The sequence below is a fragment of the Prionailurus bengalensis genome, chromosome B1 (assembly GCF_016509475.1).
Source record: "Prionailurus bengalensis isolate Pbe53 chromosome B1, Fcat_Pben_1.1_paternal_pri, whole genome shotgun sequence".
In the NCBI taxonomy this organism is placed as follows: Eukaryota; Metazoa; Chordata; class Mammalia; order Carnivora; family Felidae; genus Prionailurus; species Prionailurus bengalensis.
The window spans coordinates 161,473,097-161,490,075 of record NC_057344.1 but is presented as its reverse complement, the minus strand read 5'-3'; the positions used below and the strand labels follow the sequence as shown (position 1 = coordinate 161,490,075).

At 36.9% G+C, this 16,979-nt stretch overlaps 1 protein-coding gene across 10 annotated transcripts in view; it reads left to right on the top strand.

The window, feature by feature from the left end:
* Positions 1-1,220: 1,220 nt before the first annotated feature.
* Positions 1,221-16,979, top strand: part of EXOC1 (exocyst complex component 1) — a 61,724-nt gene continuing 45,965 nt past the window's right edge. For 4 of the 10 annotated variants that reach the window (XM_043604569.1, XM_043604551.1, XM_043604544.1 and 1 more), the window contains exons 1-4: positions 1,264-1,390; positions 5,853-5,986; positions 12,061-12,191; positions 15,032-15,191. In XM_043604569.1, coding sequence (XP_043460504.1) covers positions 5,863-5,986; positions 12,061-12,191; positions 15,032-15,191 — 415 coding nt within the window. In that variant the 5' untranslated portion in view covers positions 1,264-1,390; positions 5,853-5,862. Of the gene's footprint in view, positions 1,557-5,852; positions 5,987-12,060; positions 12,192-15,031; positions 15,192-16,979 lie in introns of all 10 variants that reach the window. The other 6 variants (XM_043604578.1, XM_043604559.1, XM_043604585.1 and 3 more) reach the window with 6 other exon arrangements.

Here is a 16,979-nt window from a genome sequence, read left to right as displayed (position 1 = left end):
TGTACCTACCAAACTGTGAACTTCTTCAGGGTAGGATTCATGTCTGAATCACTTCTGTACCTGTATCAAGGTGCCTGGCATAAAATAAGTGCCAGGAACATAGAACATGAATTACTTGCTTTGCAACCAGCAACCTTGGCATCATTTGTGCTTCTCAAACTTATATGTGCACAAGTGTCATCTTGTTAAGATGCAGATCCGAATTTAAAAGATTTGAAGTGAGCCAGAGAGGCTGCAGTATCTAAAAAGCCCTCAGCTGATGCCCAAGCAGCTGGTCTGAGGACCACACTTTGTTGTTGTTGTTGTTGTTTTTAATATATGAAATTTATTGTCAAATTGGTTTCCATACAACACCCAGTGCTCATCCCAAAAGGTGCCTTCCTCAATACCCATCACCCACCCTCCCCTCCCTCCCACCCCCCATCAACCCTCAGTTTGTCCTCAGTTTTTAACAGTCTCTTATATTTTGGCTCTCTCCCACTCTAACCTCTTTGACTATTAATCTCACTACATCAATGGTTCTGGACCGTAGTTGCATATTAGGACCTTTTTGGAAGATATTTAAAGTAGAAAGAGAGAAAGAAAGAAAGAAAGAAAGAAAGAACGAGAAAGAAAGAAAAGAAAAAAGAAAAACTGAAAAAAAAAGTACTGAAGTCTGGGTCTCACCCCTCAAAAATTATTTTTTTTAAATTTTTTAAATGTTTATTTATTTTTGAGGGAGAGAGAGACAGGCAGAGCGTGAAGAGAGGGCGGGGGGACAGAGAGAGGGAGAAACAGAACTTGAAGCAGGCTCCAGGCTCCGAACTGTCAGCACAGAGCCCAACGCGGGGCTCGAACTCAGGAACCAGCCGTGAGATCATGACCTGAGCCAAAGTCAGACGCTTAACCGACTAAGCCACCTAGGTGGCCCCCCTCAAAAATTCTGATTTAGTTTATTTACAGTCTCCATGCTATAAGTAGCTAGGATCTAGAGTTAACAGAGCTTTACATATACAAAAAGGAAAACAATCAGAACTCTTCTTAAATTAAGTTGCGGAGAATACCTGAATAACTCTTCTAAGGAAAGTAATGTCACACAATCCCAAATCCCGAAGTGTCGTCAATCTCCGAGCGACAGAGACCCCGCCCCTGCCAGTCCTTGATACGCCCCTCCAGCGAGACTTTGCCCCGCCTCACCACGCCCATCACCGCCTGGCCTTCCTTCTCTACGGGGTCGACTTCCGGCGTGGTTTGTCACGTGCCCGGAAGTGGGAAGTGGTGGCGGAACGGCAGCTCCCTGGTCACGGCTAAATTGACGGGCTCATCCTAGTAGCGGTGGCCGTCGGGGCCCTGTCCTGTCTCCGTCTTGGAGGACCCGCCTCGGCACAGCCGGGCTCGGTCCAGCCTTGTGGTAAGCCCTGGGCCGCGGCTGCCCGGTAGTTTCATCGGCGCGGAGAGACTAGCAGACAGGCGGGCGCCAAGGTCTGAGGCAGCGTTTCAGCCCATCTGTTGGCTCCGCGTCCGGGGTCGGGTACCTCTCACTCCTCTGTCTGGCCTCCCTTTCGCCCCGTGTCTGGGTAAGGCGCAAAGCCCGCTAGGAGCATCCACCAACTCCCTGCTGCCCTGCGGGCTAACCGCAATCCTCACACATCCCTTCCTGGTTTCATCCATAAGAACCAGATTTCATTTGTGCAAAACGGCCGTGATCGTTCGTGTTTTGACGTGGACCAGGAGAGGAGGGCGTAACAGTGCCTTCTTTGTCCAAATACACATTTCTTCTAAATCTTTAAGGCGCATTCCCCTGTCTCTATGCACAGTTTTCTGGATGACAGTGCCTCCCGTTTGCTATGTTGTCTCGATAGCGTACGGGGCGTAACCCACGCGGGCACTCACAATGACAAACTCTTTGTCACGCTGTGTAATGGTCCAACTGAGTTTAAGGAAACAAGAACCAACACAGTAAGCAGTGGCTGACTGCTTCTGGAACGTGGTCAGACGTGGATTCTTTTTTTTTTTTTTTTAATTTTTTTTTTTTTTACATTTATTTATTTTTGAGAGACAGAGACAGCGTGAGCAGGGGAGGGGCAGAGAGAGAGAGAGTGAGACACAGAATCAGAAGCAGCAGGCTCCAGGCTCCGAGCTGTCAGCACAGAGCCCGATGCGGAGCTTGAACCCTCTAACCGTGAGATCATGACCTGAGCTGAAGTCAGAAGCTCAACTGACTGAGCCACCCAGGTGCCCTGAGACGTGGATTCTTAAACCCGGAAAATAGCTTTAGAGGATTTCTAGCGATTTATTCCCTGACTTACACGAAAATACTCTAAAGACTCGACCCTTAGGATGTAAATGCCACGAAGGCACGGCTGTTCTTGTCTTCGTGAACATGTCTGTCATACTCGCTTCTAACCTGGAACAGTGCATTGCCCTTAGTAGGCATCAGTATTTGCTGAATAAATAAGGGTGCCATAGTGCTTTTCATTATGCCTAACTCCTTTATGAGGTATAACCAGTCCTCTCTTGCTTTACACTTACCTTACACTCAGTTGTTGATTTTGTCCAAAGAGGGATGGTGTGGTAAACGTTGGCCACTATCAGCCACTCATTTGACCAGTTTTTATTATTCAGTTCAGGTTATCTCAAGAGGTACTTGCTGACTACATAAGAAAGAACACAGAACCTTGCTGGAGCACCTCTTCCTCTCTCTTTCAAGGGAGTTCTTGAGATCTCTAAGCTTATGATCTCATGGACCAATTGGACTGCAAGTGCCTGATTGTTTAGTAAATAGGGAAGTTCCTTAGCAATTGAAAGAAGAGATCAATTTGGATTAAGATGTTTATTGAATCAATTTCATATAAACCATGAAGTGTAATTAGGGTTTGGCTAGATGATATTCCCTGCATGGAAAAGCACCTAAGCAAAGATTTAAAGACTGCACTGAGCAGAGGGCTTGGAGTGGAAGATTTGTATATGGGAACCTTAGGAAAATGTTGAGCGGTGGCATGTTGTGATGAAAGCTATGTTTTAATATTATTTGTTTATCAAGGGTTTGGAGATTGCGGAAGCTTGCAAAGAGATAACCAGATACTGAATTGTTAAATGGACTTGGTTGATGTGAACCTGGATTAGTGTGTTAACAGTGGGAACAGAAAGGAAGGGTAAATTATATATAGATGAGAAATCAGCAGAACGTGGCAGCAGATTTCGTGCTGACAATGGAGGAGGATAATCAAATATGACAGATTTTGAACCTGGACATTTGCTTACAAATGTGAGTTGGAAAGGGAAATCTTAGGAAAACTATAGTTGTCATGTTATTTGGTGCTATCATTTTGCTTAATTTTGAAATGCCTGCTAGGTCTTTGCCAAGTTCTAGGAATACACAGATGAATAAGGTATGATCTTTTCCTACAAAGAGCTACCTTTAATGTGGGAGAGAATTCAACTAACTAGAAATTATGGTTTGTAAGTGCTGTGTTAGCTGAGTAGAGGGGAAGTGTTTGAGAAATATAAAAGGAATTATTCTTGTATGTGTGATTATTTCACAGAAGAGGTGACATTTTAGCAGGATCTTGGAAGAATGGGTTGGAATATTTAGGGGGAAAAGAATACCAGGAAAAGGAAATTGCACGAACAAAGTCCAGAGATAGAAATGTACAGTGGCCGTTATGCAGTGTATCTTGGACATCGGGTGGAGTAGAGCTTTTAATGCAGTGTCTAGGCCCTAGAACATATTAAGTGATTAGTAAAATGGACACAAATTTTTTGCAATAGGTGGAATAGAGGTTAGGATGGGTGAAGATGTAATGAGATGGAGAAGAAAACAATTGGGGAAAATTGGCTTCTATAGCCTCTGCAGGGTAGATGGTGACATCATTTGCAGAGAGGGTGGAGGCTGACAGTAGAGTTGGGAATTGAAGAAGGTGAATAAAGATTTGCAGCACATTGATGGGGAGTAGGAAGGGGTCCTCAAAGGAAGTGTTAAAGGATTGTGGAGCAACACTGAAAGTCTAGCTTTGACTGGATTTAGATACTTGTAATGAATGCAGTGAACATGGACATATGGCCTTCTTGAGTGGTATATGGTATTCCATGAGAAGTGGAGAAAAATACAGTTCATGGAAATTGATAAAACATGGTGAACAAGTCCACAGAGTAAGATAATTGAAGGAGACAGTGTGGGTGAATGCTACCTGCAGGCTAAGTGGAAAAGAAATTAAGCTTGGAGAGGCCAGGTAGATGATAACAGGAAGGAGAGGTAGGTCAGAAGACTAGAGGCTAAGATGAGGTGAAAAAGGAATGAAAGTTGGAAAATGTGATTTTTTTGTGAGAAAAGCAATTTTCTGAGTTGGAGCAGAGATCAAAGTTTCACAGATTGAGTAAAGTATAGGTGATAACCTAGTTTCCAAAAATGGCATCATATTGTAAAAATTCATTCTGTGTCATTTATTTCAAACTCATAATTTCTTTGTTTTCCCATATAAAGGGTGTTAGAAGTTAATTTCCTAAGCAAGCTTACCTGTATGAAGTATTACACATTTACATTGGAAATAGTAATATATACACAAATATATATATTTCAAAATAAAGTTGAAAAGACATTTTTAAAAATATCTAACTTAAGTTGATATTTGAAAAAAGACATTGAGTTAACTGAGAAAAAGGAGGTAAGTGGAAACCTATTTCTTTATGATAGCTTTATTGAGATATAATTCATATGCCATACAATTCACCCACCTAAGCATATAATTCAGTAGTTTTTAGTATATCCACAAGGTTATATAACCATCAGTACTAATTCAAGAACATTTTCATCACCCAAAAGAAACTCCTTTCTCATTAACAGTCACTCCCCATTTCTCCTTGCTCCTACCCCTAGCAACCATAAATCATTCTGTCTTTATGGGTTTGTCCACTCTGAACATTTCATACAAACAGAATCATAAAATTTGTGGTCTTTTAACTGGCTTCTTGCACTTAGCATAATATTTTCAAGTTTCATCAGTGTTGTAGCATGTATCAGTATTTCATTTCTTTTTAATGACCAAATAACATTCCAATGTGTAGATATTCATTTTGTTGTATCAGTTCATTAGTTGGTGGATATTTGAGTTGTTTCTATGTTTTGTCTATTGTGAATAATACTGCTATGAACATACATGTACAACATTTTGTGTGGATGTATATTTTCAGTTCTCTTGAGTATATACCTAGGAGTGGAATTGCTGGATCATATCGTAATTTTATATTTAACTTTTTGAGGCACTGCCAAACTGTTTTCCAAAGTGGCTGCACCATTTTACAATCACCAACAATGTATGAAAGAGTTCCTTTTTCTCCACATCTTTACCAACACTTGTATTTTTAATTTTAGCCATTCTGGTGGGTATAAAGTGCTAGGTAGATACATATTTGATTTTGGTTTGCATTTACCTAGTGGTTAATGATGCTGAGCATCTTTTCTTGTGCTTATTGGCCATTTGTGTATTTTCTTGGGAGAAATGTCTATTCAGATCCTTTGCTCAGTTTTTAATTGGGTTATTTGTTTTTTTTATTGTTGAGTTATAAGAGCTCTTTATATAGAAAATTTATATTCAAAAATTGAGCATGGGTTTTTTTCTTAAAAAAATTTTTTTTGTATCATAGTATTTGCTAAGCACTTCTAAAGATTTTAAAGTTTAATAACACTGGTTCTCTAATTTCCTTTCCAAACATAAAGCTTTTTATTTTTATGGTATAGATATGTTGATGTATTAAATCATTCTTCCTATGCTTATTAGCTATAAATAAGATCATTTTTTAAATTACAAATGGGACAATGAAGGACAGAATGATTTTGAGAATAAGCTTAATATCTATACTCTCAATTTTTTTAGCTGATTAAAAATGACAGCAATCAAGCATGCTTTACAAAGAGATATTTTTACACCAAATGATGAACGCCTGCTGAGTATTGTCAATGTCTGCAAAGCAGGAAAAAAGAAAAAGAACTGTTTTCTGTGTGCCACAGGTGGGTATTTAGTAAGAAAAAGCTCTTGTTTGGCATTCTTTTATTGTTTTAGTCCCTAGGGGACTTTTCCTCCTTGTTTTTAAAATTCTCGTTGTCTCTATAATTGGAAAAACTGTTGGGCCAACAAATTCATTTTTTTAAATTGTCTTTAATTAAGGGGCGCCTGGGTGGTTCAGTCAGTTAAACATTTGACTCTTGATTTCGGCCCATGTCATGACCTCACACTTCGTGAGATCGAGTTGAGTCGGGCTCTGCACTGACAGCACTAAGCCTGTTGGGATTCTCTCTCTCCCTCTCTCTCTGTTCCTCCCTCCCTCACTGCCCCTCACTGCCCCCCCTTTCAAAATAAATAAATAACTTTAAAAAAATTGTCTTTAATTAAATATTGAGTAGATACCAAAAAATCTATGCCATATATATAAGGTGTGAAGACTAGCCATACCGTGAACACGTGTGCTCACTACCCAGTATAAGAAGAATATTACCATTACCTTTGAAGTGTCCTGTGTGCCCTTTCCATTAAAAAAAAAAAAAAAAGTTGTTTTTTTGTTTTTTGGGTTTTTTTGAGAGAGAGAGAGAGAGAGCACATGAGCTGGAGAGGGGCAGAAAGAGAGAGGGAGAGAATCCTAAGCAGGCTCCAAGCTGTCAGTGCAGAGCCCAATGTGGGGCTCAAACCCATGAAACCATAAGATTATGACCTGAGCTGAAACTAAGAATCCAATGCTTAATCGACTGAGCCACCCAGGCATCCCCTGTGTGCCTTTTCCTAATCCCATTCCCTTTCCTCACTTATTAAGAGGTAACTGGTATCCTGAATTTTGCTTTTCTTTATCATTTTACTGTCTGTATTTGTTTGTAATCTCAGATAACATATTGTTTAGTTTTGCATTTCTTTGAAATTTGCATGAATTGAATCCTAGTGCATATATTCTTTTGTGACTTTTTCCACTCAGCATTGTGTTCATGTTGATGACTTTTATTTCCGTTCTTTCATATAACCATAATTCTTTGATTTTCACTCCTATGAGTGTTCTACTCTATGAGAGTACCATTTATTTACACATCCTACTAGTGATGAACATTAGGTTTGTTTTCAGGTTTTACTGTTTAGACAGCCCTTCTGTGAGCATCTTTGTCCTTGTCTCTTAGTGTATACAGGCAAGAAGTTTCTAGGGTAGATACCTAAATGTGTGATTGTTGGATTATAGGTATGTGAATGCTCAACACTACTGTACTACCAGATTTTTTTCAAAAGTAGTTACACTGGCTTTCAATCCCACAAGCAGTGTGTATTTTGTGTTCTTTCCCCACATCCTAGCCAAAACTTGGCTTTGACAGACTTAAGCGTGTGAAATATCTCATTGTGGTTTGAAATTTCATTTCCCTGTTAATAATGAATTGATGAATTAAATCTTTTCATGAGTTTATTGGCCGCTTACTTTCCTTGTTTTAGAAATTTGTCTTAAAGCCTTTTGCTCATTTCTCTCTTGTGTTGGTTGTCCTTTTACTAATTTGTACAAGTTCTATATATTTACTGATTTTATGTTGGTTATATGCATTCCAGTTTGTGCTTTGTGTATTAGCTTTTTATGATGCCTTTTAATGAAATTTCTAAGTTTAGTAAAATCAAATCAATCTGATCCTTTATGGCTTCTGCTTTTGTTTAAAAATTTTTTCAATGTTTTTGAGAGAGACAGACAGACAGAGCACAGGCAGGGGGAAGGGGGAGAGAGAGGGAGACACAAAATCCGAAGCAGGCTCCAGGCTCTGAGTTGTCAGCAGAGAGTCCAACATGGGGCTTGAACCCAGAAACAGTGAGATCATGACCTGAGCTGAAGTTGGATGCTTAACCAACTGAGCCACCCAAGCGCCCCTCAAATATAAGTGTTTAAAATATACATGTATATTTTATATATACATACACACCTCCCTGGAGTAATAAAAGTATTCTCCTACACTGTATTTTAAGATTTTTATAATTTTGGGGCACCTGGGTGGCTCAGTCAGTTAAGTGTCCGACTTCGGCTTAGGTCATGATTTCACAGTTGATAAGTTCGAGCCCTGCGTCGAGCTCTGTACTGACAGCTCAGAGCCTGGATCCTGCTTTGGATCTGTGTCTCCCTCTCTCTGCCCCTCCCTGCTCACACTCTGTCTCTCTCTCAAACATAAACATTAAAAAAAATTAAAATTTTTATAATTTTGCCCCTCATGTTTTAGTTTTTAATTTACCTGTGTCCGTGTTTGTAGTGATGAATGTGAGTGTGCCTATTTCTGGGTTCTCTTTTATATCTGGTTTTTAATTTTGTCTTGTTTTGATTGTTTATTTTTCCACTTATTTTAGAATCAATTTGATAAGTTCCAGATTTTGTTGGGATTTTAATTAGAATTGTTTTGAATATGTTGTTCAGTTCGAAGAGAACTTGCACTTTCATAATATTGAGTCATTTTGTCAATGGACAGGGTGCAGTTCTCCATTTATCTAGGTCTTCTTAATGCCTTTCAATAAGTTTTAGCGTTTTAAAAATTCTTTTTTTAATGTTTATTTATTTTTGAGAGGGAGAGAGAGTGACAACAGGGGAGAGGCAGAGAGAGGGAGACACAGAATCTAAGGCAGGCTCCTGGTTCTGAGCTTGACAACCTGACGCAGGGCTCGAACTCACAAACTGCAAGATCATGACCTGAGCTGAAGTGAGATGCTTAACTGACTGAGCCACCCAGGCGCCCTAGTTTTAGAGTTTTAAAAGGCTTTCAAGAAGTTGTATAGTTTTAAATGTTTTTCACCTATGTTGTATTTATTCCTAGATTTTTTGATACGATCATAAATAATAATTTATTAGCATTAATATATTTTTGAAGTTTATTTTGAGAGAGAGAGAGAGAGTGAGCATGCACATATAAGCAGGGAAGAGGCAGATAGAGGGTGAGAGAATCCCAAGCAAGCTCCATGCTGTCAGCCCCAACTCCGGGCTGGATCTCCCAAACTACGAGGCCATGACCTGAGCCAAAATCCAAGAGTCGGATTCTTAACTGACTGAGACACCCAGGCACCCCAGCATTAATACATTTTTAAGACTTTAATTTTTTAGAGCAGTTTTAGGTTTACAACAAAATTGAGGAAGGAGGTACACACATTTCCCTATACCCCCTGCCCCCACATATGTTTGGCTTCCCCCTTTATCAATACCACTGGCAACATTGGCAATAATTTGTTACCAAGAATGAAGCTACATTGACACATTATAATCACTCAAAGACCATAGTTTCCCTTAGGGTTCACTCTTGATGTACATTGTATGGGTTTGGACAAGTGTATAATGGCATGTATCCACCATTGTAATGTCACAGAGTATTTTCACTGCCCTAAAAATCCTGTGTGTTCTGCCTGTTCATCTCTCCCCCAGCCCCTACCCTTTCCAACCACTGTTCTTTTTACTGTTTGCATGGCTTTGCCTTTTCTAGAATGTCATATAGTTGGAATCAGATACTATTTAGCCTGCTCAGATTGGCTTCTTTTACTTAGTAGTATGCATTTACATTTCCTCCATGTCTTTTCATGGCTTGATAGCTCATTTCTTTTTAGCACTGAATAATATTCCATTCCTGAGTGTACCAGTTTATTTATCTACTCACCTACTGAAGGATATCTTGACTGTCAATTTGACAATTACGAATAAAGCTACTATAAACACCCATGTGTGGATTTTTGCATGGACATAAGTTTTCAACTCCTTTGGGTAAATACCAGGGAGTATGATTGCTAGATCATATGGTAAGAATGTGTTTAGTTCTGTAAGAAACCACCAAACTCTCTACCAAAGGGGCTGTACTGTTTTGCAGTCCCACCAGCAATGTTTGAAAGTTGTTCTACATTTTTGTCAGCATTTGGTGTTGTCAGGTTCTAGAATTTGGCCATACTAATAGGTGTGTAGTGGTACCTCATTGTTTTAATTTGCATTGCCTTGATGAAATATGGTGTTGAGTATCTTTTCATATGCTTATTAGTTATCTGTATATCTTCTTTGGGGAAGTGTCTGTTAAGGTCTTTGGCCATTTTTTAATCTGTTTTTTGTTTTGTTTTGTTTTCTTGTCAAGTTTTAAGAGTCCTTTGTATATTTTGGATAACATTCCTTTATTAGATGTGTCTTTGGCAATTTTTTTTTTTTTTTTTTTTGCAGTCTGTGGCTTGTCTTCTAATTATCTTGATGTTGTCTTTTGCAGAGCAGAAGCTTTTAATTTTATTGAACATTAATACATTTTAAAAATCATTTATTGTTAGCATCTAGAAATAATTGGTTCTTTATGTGGATTTCTATATCTATCAATCTTGCTAAACTTTCTTATTAATTCTAATAATTTGTCCATAGACTCTTTGTAAATAGTGGTATTTTCTTCCTTCCTTTATAGTCTTTATATTTTTTATTTATTTTTGTTACTTTTGTCTGCTGGTTAGGACCATCAATACAGTGATCTCAAAGGGATTATCATATATGATAATTGCGGGTTTTTTGTAGCTATCCTTGACGGTACTAGGGAAGTTCCCTTCTATTCCTGACTTCTTACTTTTTTTCTTTTTGATTTTTTATCATGAATGGATGTTCAGTTTTATCAAATGCTTTTTCAAATCATTGAGATTATCATATACTTTTCTTCCGTAATTTGTTAGTGTGGTGAGTAATGGTACTTGGTTTTTCAAATAATAAATTGAGTTATTGGAGTAACCTAACTCAGTGATGATGTACTATATGCCATCTATTATAGCATATATTATTTTTTTATGCACCACTAAAAAATGCTGCAATATTACTTCGATTGTTAAGGCATATTCTGATTTCAGAGATGTTAAAATGTGGGAAAAAATGTATATCTCACACTTGGTAAAATATTATCTTTTGTATATGCCCCTGGATTAAGTTTGCCAATGCAGTATTTATTCATAACTATTTGTACATTTGTAGTTATAAGATTTTTCACCCATGTTCATTAGTGACATGGTCTTGTAATTTTCTTTTGTATACTGTCTTTGGCCTTGCAACCAAAGTCATAAGGTAAGTTGGGAGTGTTCCCTTTTTTTTTTGTACAGTGGAATAGTTATGTGCATTTGGAATGTTTCCTTGGAAAGCTTGGCAAAAGATACCAGTAAAACTGTGTTAGACTAAGTTTTGGGGGAGAGATTTTTCACTTCACTTTCTTTAGTGGTTGTAGATTTTCTATTCTTAAGTCATTTTTGGTAATTTACATTTTTTAGAGATTTAACCACTTCACCTAAATTTTTTAATGTATTGGTATTCACTCCAATCCATCCAGTATTCTGCTGCTAGAGTAATTTTTAGAAACAAGTTAGAGCATGTCATTTCCCCAATTAAAATCCTCTAAGAGCACCCCTACAACCTCAGGTAAAGGTCCTTTGTGATCTGAACTTTCATCTTTTTTGGTAACTTTGTTTCCATCCACTTTATTACATGTATAATCCATACTGAACTACTTATTGTTCTCTGAATCGGTGTTATGCTCTTTCAAGCCCCTTTGGCTTTATGTATGGCAGTCATTCTTTAGAGCTTTTTTTCTTTAAAAAGTTTATTCATTTATTTTGAAAGAGAGAGTGAGCACATGTGTGCAGGAGGGGCAGAAAGAGAGAGAGAATGAGAGAGAATCCCAAGCAGGCTCTGCACTATCAGCATGGAGCCCGATGTGGGACTCGAACTCATAAACTGTGAGATCATGACCTGAGCCGAAATCAAGTGTCGGATGCTTAACTGACTGAGCCACCCAGGCACCACTAGGACTCTTTTTATCTACCTCATACTCTTCCTTCAAAACTGGTCTGAAGCTTTACTTCTCAAGGAATCTGCCTCTCTGACCCTGTCGTCTGAGATTTAGATGTTCCTTTGATACTATGTGCATCCCTCAGTCATAGCATGTGTTAGGAAATACTACTCCTAACTGGTTTAACATAATATATAATACTGGTTTAGTATCATGTACAGGCACCTGACAACTGTATTTGCAATGAGTAAATGAATGGATGAAGAATAAGTGAGTGACTATTTCTAGTGAAAGTATGTTTTACTCAACAGTGACAACTGAACGCCCCGTGCAGGTGAAGATGGTCAAAGTCAAGAAATCTGACAAAGGAGATTTCTACAAAAGGCAGATTGCTTGGGCCCTTCGAGACCTTGCTGTGGTAGATGCCAAGGATGCTATTAAAGTACGTTTTTCTTAGTTCTTTGACCTGTGTTCAGAAAGTGTCTTTCATCTTATAACATGGTATTATGTCTTCTAAGATGACCTACACTTCTTGTTTTGTGACCCTCTGCTCTACCAACTAAGCCGGAATTAGTTTAAAATGTATCATTAAATCTTTCATTTCCCACACCTCAGTCTCAAGCAACTAAAATAAAAACGTATGTATGTTTCATTGTTTTTACTTTTTTGAGCTACAATTATGTTTGTGCACAAGTTATGTAAACTGGAGCAAAATAACTAGGTGTTTCTGTATTTAGATTAGATTATAGATTTATATAGATTTATATACATTATATATTTAGTATAAAGTCCATATATAAGTACACCTTTTAAAGTGTCGTGTGAGTGGGTTTTTAAAAACCTTCATTGTTTTGGTAAAACTTAGTTCAAAATGGTGTGTAATACTATAACCGAAGTGAATCTTTCTTAGTCTTCACAAATTAATGTAAAATCATCATCTGAGGCAACCAGGCTGGCCTTTTGAGACCATGTTTTCATATTTGTGGCTCAAGTAAAGGAAGCGATAGTGAGTTAAACACTTTATTTTAAGGAACTTAAAGACTAAAATATAAGAATGTAAATATTACACTTCTCACTTAAGCCACACTCAAACTTTAAGAAAGTTGAATAATGTGACAGTCATGTGAAAGGACCACATTTATTTCCGACAAGTCAAGGCTTTTCACAGCAATACCCTTTTTTCAAAGAAACCAAGTGGAGCTCTTCTGGTTAAGTTAGGTTTTCCTTCCCCCTCAGCCTCTCTAACCTTGCCCCTCATCTTCCTCTGCAACCAAAGGCACCTCCAGGGATCTGGGAAGTGTTTTGTGATGGGCTGATAGCAAGGCTTACATTAATGTAATTTCAGATGCCCTTTGATTTAACCCTTCCAGTCTCACACATTTATTTTTAAAAGGTCCAGAGACGTAAAAGCTACCTCCGTAGAATAATCCAATAAAATAAAAGTCTGACTTTGTCCTTATCCTGGGACAGACTTCTGGGGAACTAAAAGCTGGACAAAATGACAGGCAGTTGAGTCAGGTTCAAAATACTTTTTAAATGAAGCAAAAACAACTTCAGGGGAGCTTCATGTATCTAAAATATGCAATTCAGAATTCAGATTTCTAACATATGTAGAGAATGCCTTTTTATAAGTATTTTAGGCACAGTGGGCCATTGCTTTATCCCTAAGGGGCACCCAAAACACTTCAATAAACTACTTAATAAATTCTGTTACCATGGGAAAAGATCAAGAGTAGAGACTTGTTTGGTAGGTTTCTGGTTAAGAGAAAATACTGTAAGGGCTTTTTAGAAATGCGTCTTTATTAAAGAGGCTTTTTCCTTCAATAGTTTTGCACTTTATAACCCCATTGACTTGCATAATTCACTAACATTGCTGATGCTTATTTGAATGCTTTCTCACAGCTGATGCCTCATTGCTCGCTTTCTTAATGGATTTTTTTTTCATTTTATGTAGGCACCTTGGCGTGTGTACACTATATATGGATATAAAACATAAAATTTTTATACATAGCCTAACATTAGCCATTTAGTGTCACACATTGATTTGTGTGAGTGTTGCCACTGGAGCACTCAGCTTCTTTTATGGCATTATGGGAAATATTCCCAGGGAAGAGATCATTTCCCATCAAGTTTTGGATTAGTTGCCAATACTCTTAGGTTTTTTTTATAAGTAATAATGCAATTACCTCTTCATTATAAATGCCAATTTTTTATCTTTTGATGCTCCAATTCTGCTTATTGATCTAATTAGTAGTTCCATGCTACCATAATGCTATTGTTGTACCAGCTCAAGTCCTGATACCTAAATTATCCCAAGTTTTCTAAGTGAAACTCTGATATAACTTCACTTACCTTTCAGGCATTTATTTACATTTTGTCCTTCTGTAAATAACACTTTGAATTAATTGAATATATTTTATTATCTTCTTGTAGAACATTAAGAACATTTGAATCTATTTTTTAATTCCTTGGATGTGAAGAACAGCATACATCCATATGTTTTCATCTTTTATATGACAGGTGATTCTACATTCAAGGGAGAAATAGTAGGCTGGTATGAAGTTACTGCTGCAATGAGGCTTAAGAAATAGAGAGAGCATGGTGCACTTCTCTCACAAGAGTTGAGCTTCTTTGTCATTCGAAAGAACTTCCATGCTAACCAGAACTTTTTATTTTTGAGGCACCTTTAATTATTCTCTATTTTCAAAATTGAGAACTGAATCAGTCCATGCTTTTCATCTCATTTGTTCTCGGAAACCACACTGGGATGTAGATTGTATTTTTTCTCACATGTTGTGTATATAGAAGATATATTCTTTACAAAGGATTTAGTGTCAAATTACAGTTATGAATAATAGTGCATTATCAAAGGATAGGTATGACTCTAAAACCCCATAGGCAATTTAAAAAGAAAAATTATGACCACATCAAAATTGGAGACCATTGTCACCTCATAGACTAGGAAGTTGGGACACAGAGCTTTACCATCTTAAACTTCCACTCATATACTTCAGGGGCATAGGAAGGAAATTACTAAAACACTGTGTTGTTTTTTTTATCCAACTTCTTTTGGGAGGTAAACAAAGTTTTTCCTATAAATTGAATTCTCTGAATCATTCTCTGTAAGTCACTTAGCTGATTTTTAATGGTGATTTTTTTTCTTTAAGAAAAAGCTTTTCTTTAAGAACAGCTTCAGCTTTTCATTTTATTGAATGTCAATTTTATAATAATGAAAAAGGGATATGATCAAAAAACAATATTTTTTGTATATTTTTATTTCAGGAAAATCCTGAATTTGATTTACATTTTGAAAAAATATATAAATGGGTTGCCAGCAGCACTGCTGAAAAGAATGCATTTATTTCATGCATTTGGAAATTGAATCAGCGATATCTCCGGAAGAAAATTGATTTTGTCAATGTTAGCTCACAGCTCTTGGAAGGTAAAGTGAAATAAAAATGTATATGTAAAATCAAGTATATCTACAAGTGTATATATAATTTGACATTACTCAAAATTATTAGAACACTGATTTACCTTATATTGCGAAGGAAATGAAAAATAACTTTTCTTATTGCATAAGTGATACTTACTCATTATAGAAATTGATACATTAAACTAAATATAAATCAGTTATAAACTTAATTCTTAGAGATAACTGCTGTTAGCGTTTTGTTAGTCTTCTAATGTTTTTTCTATGCATGTTTAAACACTTTTAAAATAAGGAAATTCACATTCTGTTTTCTAACATACTTTTTTTTGTAATGAACATTTTCATGTTATTAAATACATTATTTTTAGTGGTACCATAGTATTCCATTTCATGGATATACCATAATTTATTTAATCATTTTTTTAAAATTTCCAAATTTTGCTTATTTTAAACAGCTTTGACATGAATATCCTTGTAGCTGTATTTTTGTGCAGAGTGTAGGCATAGTAATCAAGAACACAACTTGAGTCAGACTGATTGGGCTTAAATCCTGGTTTTGTTACTTACCAATTATGTGACCTTGGGTTATTCTATGTTTCAATTTTCTTTATCTCAGAAATAGAGATAGTAATAGTATCCTCCCTGTAGTGTTGTTGTGAGGACTGAGTGACTTAACATATGAACATGATGAGAACAATGTGAGGTATATAATAAGTGCTCAATAAATCGTAGCTATTATTATTATATTATCAGGGTAAAATTCTTAGACATGAGTTAAATAGGATATTTTTGATCAGTGTTTCTTCAGGGATGTTACTATGGATTATTTTGTGTTATAAGACAAAAACTCTACTGTTACGTATTAAAAGTGTACAGTAAGATTTTATTATTTTAAAATTTCTTTCATAAAGACATAAACATTGTAAGAACATGGTTCTCTATGCTTTGGGGATACAATTTGTGTTGTATTCTTTATCTCAAAGAAAGCAGTTGAAATAACAGCCAGTATGCAGGTGAAAGTTGTTTCTCCTCTTTATTGATGAAAAAACAGATTTGTCCTGCATAATATATATTAGAAAGAATATTTAAATTTGTCCTAAGCTATACATTAGCATTTTAAAATAGGACCTTCATTCTATTTGGTTGAAACATCTGAAGTAGCCGATATTCAACCATTTTGACCTATAAAAACGGCAGCTTCAGATGCTTCAAACTGTTCATTTGCTTAGCCACTTGCCTCTGTCTTGTCCCTATTCTGTTTTACTTCTTCCTTTTCTGTTTGACTGTGGATATTTCCTCTGAAATATAGTACTGTATTCTTTCCCAACACTTAGTAATTAGTAAGCCCGTTACTGGTTTCAGGTTTGATGCTTGAAACTGGCAGAGGCAAGTCACATCTGTTAGGTCTTGTGCTACGCCCACCAGTAGGGCCCCTGTGTAGGAGCCCGCAGGGGTGGCATCTCACCAACATTAGACCCCAGTGTCTTGGCAGTTTGAGTATGTTGAGGGAATGACCATCAAGAAATAGATGGTAATTTTTCATTCCTTGAATAGTGGTTTAATTTGTTTTGAGTGGCATTTATTTATTTATTTAGCCGTTTCAGGTTGAACAATTTGATGAGGGAATGATTGCTATTCTGTTTTTAATTGTTGTGTATCTCCAGAAGTTATTCATTGCCTACGATGTGTTTTAAACCAATACATTTTATTGAGGCAATGGTATGGGAAAATATGTACGCTACCTGGTTTCCCTTATTAAGAAATATTACCATAATCAGTGAGAAGAATATTGCTGTT